The following is a 6,157-nucleotide window of genomic DNA, read 5'->3' as shown; positions in this document are numbered from 1 at the left end:
GCTAAACATGACAGCGTGCTTCTACTCATACTGTTGTGTATTTAAATATAGCTGCAACATCAATATCATTGATAAGTTAGTTGGAGACAAAGGATGAATCAAATGTAGGCTATATAAATAACATAATACATACATAAATCAATAAGTACATAAATAAATGATTAAACAGATTAATAAATAAATAGATTAATTAATAAATAACACTCTTTCAGGACTTAATCATTCAAAGTCATTGTGTGCCTTATAGCTTGAACAGTCTCTGGACTACCAGACAGTGCCTTCGCTCATCTCTGAGGAGGTGTGTGACAGTTGGTTGCTGTATCCGCTGCCATTTAGGGACAGAGTGGTGAATGGAGTACTGGGGCCACACATCTCACTGGAGATGCTGTGCATTGACCCGGGTCCATTGGGCTCTGGGCTGGGCGACTCCGCTGGATGGTGGGAGATGATGTCAGTGAAGCACTGCACCTCGCCAGAGGAGTGGTGGCCAGAAAGGTGATGGTCCATGCCCCCTAGAGGGGTGCCAGCGGGGCCGGAGGAGGGCACAAAGCCCAGGTCCGCTGGTGTCTGGGCCTGTGAGGATGGAGGACCCTGGGCAAAGTATTCATAACTTCCAGAGCCATAGTAGTCAGTCTGATAATCTGCAAGCAAACATGAAGACAGGATAATTATAGTGTGGTCAGAGAAAACTGTTGAGCACAAACTTAATGCTTGAAAAGATGCACTGATGTAAACACCCCTTTGAACTCTGATCTGGACTGGATACAGTCAGACTTCATTATTTTTAACTGACTACAAATGACTGTAGTTTTACAATTTACTCAAAACAATGGCAGCTATATATTCGCAAGCATTTTGTATGCCCTACTGTAAACAACTGAATTACAATCAGTATAGCCTATTATCAAATATTGAAAATATTTTCATTTGTCAAGACCGTCACACTGGACGTACCTCCATAGTAAGAGAAGTGACCGTTGGGTATAAGTTCCCCTGGTTCCAGCCGGTCTACAAGCGTTCTCATGCGCCTTGGACTACGGAAAAACGCGTGCCTTCTGGCCCCAAGTGCGCTGAGTTGCTTCATCCGCCGCTCTTTAGACCTGCGGTTCTGAAACCATACCTGCATGAAACGACGCAAGGTTTGAGACATGAACTACAATTGATTTTTTTGCACCTATTTATAATGGTGAAACAATTATTGTTGAAAATAACTCAATGATAACAATTCTTGATAATATAATGATATAATTATCAACTTCAAATGGAGGCTATTATCGTTTAGGCGACCACCAGCTCAAATGTAGTGTGATGTTTGCAATAATAAGCACATATGTTTGCATTAATAACATGCACAGACTATTGTTGGGGCATCAGCTCTATATGGTGCCAATTTGTAGGCTGAGCTACTGAGCTGTAAAATCTCATCAACCCACCCCTGCACTGAAAGTGATAATATTTACTTAATATTTGCCTCGACATTCATATCATATCTAAATGCCAAATTGATTCTTAATCTTACCTGAATTACTCTCATGTTGAGCCCAGTCTCCTGCGCGAGCTGTTCTCGAATGTGTCTCGTAGGTTTCGGCGTGGCCGCAAAAGCAGCTTTCAGGGTCTCCAGTTGCTTGGCTTTGATGGTGGTTCGCGGCCCACGTCGTTTGCCGCCTACATTCTGTTCATCATTCTCATTGCTGCCCACCTCTTTGTCGGACAGATGTCCGATTTCAGAATCTTTACTATCGTCCTGAGGGTCTTGGGAATCTGGAGACAGACTTGGGTCACTACAAGTCGTGACTGTGATGTGAAAAGAAAATCCAAATAAAATGTTATGGAATGCATTTAAATAATCCTTATTTGGGTAACAATTACTCGACAATAATACCAATAATATCAATAGAAATAGCCTAATACTAATAATATCAATAACACTACAATAATATAAGATAATGGCATTATTAATAACAATAACCATGCAAAAACATACAATATAAATATATTATTGTAATAATACTAATACTAATGTTATTATTACTGTTATAACAATAATAATAATAATAATAGCACTAATAATAATAATAATAATAATAATAATAATAATAATAATAATAATAGCCTGTAGGCCTACAGTATATATTATAATTGAACTTCTGTTGGTGTTTTGTATAAGCAATTATCTTCACATTTAACTGGTTTTAATTTAACGGTTGGTACATAATCTAAAGTGATTTGTGCCCTTCATTGATTTTTCATAAAAACTGCATCCAAAAGAAAAGGCACAACAAATGGCATCGGTGTGATGGTTCTATGGAGGCGCACGCGCCTGTCTTAAATGCTTACCTGAAAGGAGGGTGGTGTCCTTCCCATTGCTGCTTAGGTAGTCCTCTTTACAAACAAACTTGAATTCGTCCAGAATGTACAGTTCTTCTCCGGTGGACAGCTGCTTGTTACACATCATACATGTAAAGCAGTTCAGGTGAAACACTTTGCTCTTTGCCCTTCGAACTAGATCATTGGGCGAGATCCCCTGGGCGCAGCCTCCACACTTTGTACCAAATCTCCTAAAGAGGAAAAATTAAAGAAAAAAAAAATCATCAGTGAAGTATAAAAGACAACAGTAGCCTACACATTTCACAGAAAACGAATGCCGCTAAATAAGGTAGCCTATAACTTATCATGTTACCTGGAGGCCGTATTATGAATTTTGTTATTTTAAATCTGCTAATTCTAGGGTATTGATGAATTCAAAAATAGCTTGATACTATTCAAAACTTTCCAAATGTATCATATTAAACCAATTTTATGAAGGCAAACATTTTCTTTTCTTTCAGTTAGCCTAGAAAAAGTATTTTGTAGGCGTTTCACCTTTCTAAATAGGATAGTTATTTAAAATATGCAATTCTGGAGACTATTAAGAATTTAAAACAACAAATAATGAAATATAGCCAATAGAGTAGTCAATATCAAGGCCTCGTGCATGTTGCAATGCAGTAAACTAAATGTGCGTTCACGTAGCCTATTCCACAACTGCGTGTAGACCGCTGTCTGGGATTCTACATGGTTTATAGAGCTTATTTATTATTCAAATCCCACTTATCACATTTCCACTCGAGTATTAGCAAACAAATGGGTGTGCGCCGACTGACTGAAGCGAGGCGGGACACACTTCTGTCAAGAATCTTGGCATAATTCTCATCCCTGCGGCTTGTCTGGCATGCCTTGCCTTGTAAACAAAGGACGATTTTCCTGAATCCGTCACAGAACACGCTGATATACTTTTAATGTATCAGCTTTTGCTGGTTCACCATCCATAATCTGAGCATCCTCGCGCTTTTTTTCTTCATTTGTGACGGATATGCATGGATTTAGGCTATAGATAAACACCTCCCATGTTGAAGACCCCCCCCCACACAGAAAGAGAAAATAAGAAGAAAAAAACAACAACAATGTAAAATACTGTGCAGGGCCTACCAGATTTAAAAAAAAAAAAGGATCAAGTAGGCAATTATTGTCCATCTCACCATAAGCAGGGTCCATTCATACTGTTGGCATTTTCTTACCTAAAGAAGTCGTTTTTGCAGTACAGTCTCCCCTCTCGTGAAAAACATTTTTCCGTCAAATTGCATTTACATTCACAACACTGCACACACTTGATGTGCCACGGTCTGTCCAGAACATTGAGTAGAAACCTGTCCAGAATAGGCCTTTCACAGCCTGCACAATGCACCATGGTTAGTACTATGTCCAGCACTCGGCTTGTGTTTCTTCAGAGTCTCTTTGAATACCTAAGATGCTTTTGATTTAGTCCACTCCTTCCCAGGTCCAGAGGATGCCGTTCACCCAGAAGAATAGACCAAGAATCATAGCATCATGTCATCCAGCTCAGATACGGTAGGCATTCCTTCTCCACGCAGGACAAGCATTCATGAACTAACAGATCAATATGTTTGGAGACAGCTGAAAAACTTAAGACAGTCTGTACATTGCACAAGAAAAAATGCAAACTTGAGGGCAGGCAGGCCTCATCAAGATAGTGATGATCCAAGAAGTGCGATTTGGAGCGTAGCCTACAGTAGATCTGTCTAGCATCCAAGTCTATTACGCTGGAGTACTATCACGCAGCTGACAGAGTAGCCTATTGCCGAAACCAGTGAGTTAAAACAAAATGTCAAAATGTGTTCAATTTCTTATCAATTCACACAATTTACTCCGATCCCTCGTAAATGATATACTCGTGTCCAGGCGCCAGCAGCCAAATACGCTTGTCTCTGAGCGCACGAGCTAGCCTTATTCAGAGACTCGTGACGTCATGTCGAATCAAAACCAATCAGCAGCTCGCTATTGGAGTGGCAATTACTCTGCCCTCTAAATTCAGCTGAGCCACTAAGGACCAGGGACAGCGACCGCGGCCCGGGTTCAATACACGGGTATTAGTTTGGAAACGCCTAAATTCCACTCGACATATTTAACGGATGGTGTCCGGATAGGCATGTTGAACAGGTACAGTATTTCATGAAAACAACGGGGTTGATTTAAATTCATTTTCATTATCAAAAGCATTTAGCCTATAGGCTACGTAGAAAAATTATTCAGGCCTTCTAGTAAAAATGCTTGTTTTGTTATTTTTCTCATATTTTCTGTAGAGAGCTAACAGTGCATTTAGAAACTCAAGGACATGTGCATCCAGGTCGACTATCTGAGAGATTTATAGGCCTATCTGTGATGGGGGGCGTACGAGTGAATTGCCCCAGCAAACTTATTTCTTCTCTTGAAGCTGCAGCCTGCCCGTATTTAGATGCACTACTGTTTCACGTATAGGCGTAAGACAAACGCTTTACAATTAATTAAAGGAGGACATCTTCTTAATGATTTTGGCTACTTGCAAGTTGTAGCTAAGTTATAGGCTATTGGTGAACCTGGGCAAATTTCAAGGATAGCCTAGTTTATAAAGCGAACTCGTAGGCTATTTTTGGTTTAAGACTTGGCATTAGCATGCTACGTAGTAGTAGCCTAGCATACAAAAACAGGCTTGTGTGGAACACCAGCTAGGATATCGCCTTAGCAGGCTATTTCATTGTTTTGATAGGCTATTTGGCGCATTTCTATTTTAGGCTATTTATAGGCTATATTTTGTTAAAACAAGAAATATTTCACGGATAGCCTACATCATAAAAGCATAACCTACACTTCAGTTGCTATTAAATTTCACCCGCCCCAAAAAGTGAATTACTAATATGAGATGTTTTTGCAAAACAGTTTGCAAAGAGCCTGTCAGAGGAACAAAACAGTGTGGACAAAACAGCATCCTCTGCAGATGAGGAAAGAGAAGGGCCCAGAAGTCGGAACACATGCGAGCTACAGTACATAGATTAATGTTTCCCTGGGCTTATTCTACATTCGGGTGAAAGGGCAAAGATCACTAATGATTATAATATAATGTCTAGCGATAGGCGCTCATGCCTTAAAGATAGTATCGCGCAGTGGGCAATGCACTTGGGACATACGACGGGGCTGGGAACTAGGAGATAGCGGATTTTCGGCCCCGACTCCCACCGGCCGCAGCCCTGCGCGTCGCTGATATCTGTTGCCTGGGGAAATGTGTAACAATCAACCGTATAGCCTGGAAGGATTTGGCGGCATCGTATTGTAACGTGGAATGTTTATTTCTTTAGTTAAATTCAGAGTGTAGCCTATATCTTCCCTTTTTGTGTGTTTACTATATCCCACATTTGTAGGTCGGCTAAATCACTGATTAATCAGAGAAAACACAAAATATGAGTAAAATTAGTAAAATAAAAGAGAATTAAGAAAATGCAAAACAGCCGTGATATTCTGAAACAATATCATTAATGATGTTGTATTGTCTTCAGGAGAAAATTGTTAAGTCAGTTGAACCTTGATCTGAGCGGAGAACATTGTAGGAGTGTGGTGTTTGTGAGGAGCCATATTCTATTTGTCTTCATAGCTTTTAGTGAGCGCAAGGGCAGCTCTTGAAGATAGAGCCAACACTCCTGGACCGGCTTCATTTTATAGCCCATAGATCAGCAAAGAGGCGAAGCTTTATTTTCGCCAGGAGAGAGATAGTTCACCGCTGCCCTATGATTTTATGTTGGGGATATGTCAAGCAGATGAAAATAATGGCTAATGCATACGCAAAACT

General features: G+C 40.2%; 1 protein-coding gene across 1 annotated transcript; it reads right to left on the bottom strand.

The window, feature by feature from the left end:
• Nucleotides 1-264: 264 nt before the first annotated feature.
• Nucleotides 265-3,727, bottom strand: LOC311318387 (LIM/homeobox protein Lhx1-like; the record flags this gene model as incomplete). The annotated part of the gene is made up of 5 exons (XM_084449711.1): nucleotides 265-641; nucleotides 955-1,120; nucleotides 1,520-1,794; nucleotides 2,338-2,558; nucleotides 3,558-3,727. 5 exons carry the CDS (start codon nucleotides 3,725-3,727, stop codon nucleotides 265-267), a joined length of 1,209 nt encoding a protein of 402 aa, XP_084305837.1.
• Nucleotides 3,728-6,157: the final 2,430 nt, after the last annotated feature.

The sequence above is a fragment of the Borostomias antarcticus genome (genome assembly GCF_949987555.1).
Source record: "Borostomias antarcticus genome assembly, chromosome: 15".
NCBI classification, from domain to species: Eukaryota; Metazoa; Chordata; class Actinopteri; order Stomiiformes; family Stomiidae; genus Borostomias; species Borostomias antarcticus.
Note: the sequence above shows the minus strand (reverse complement) of the source record. Positions and strands in the feature narration are given on the sequence as shown.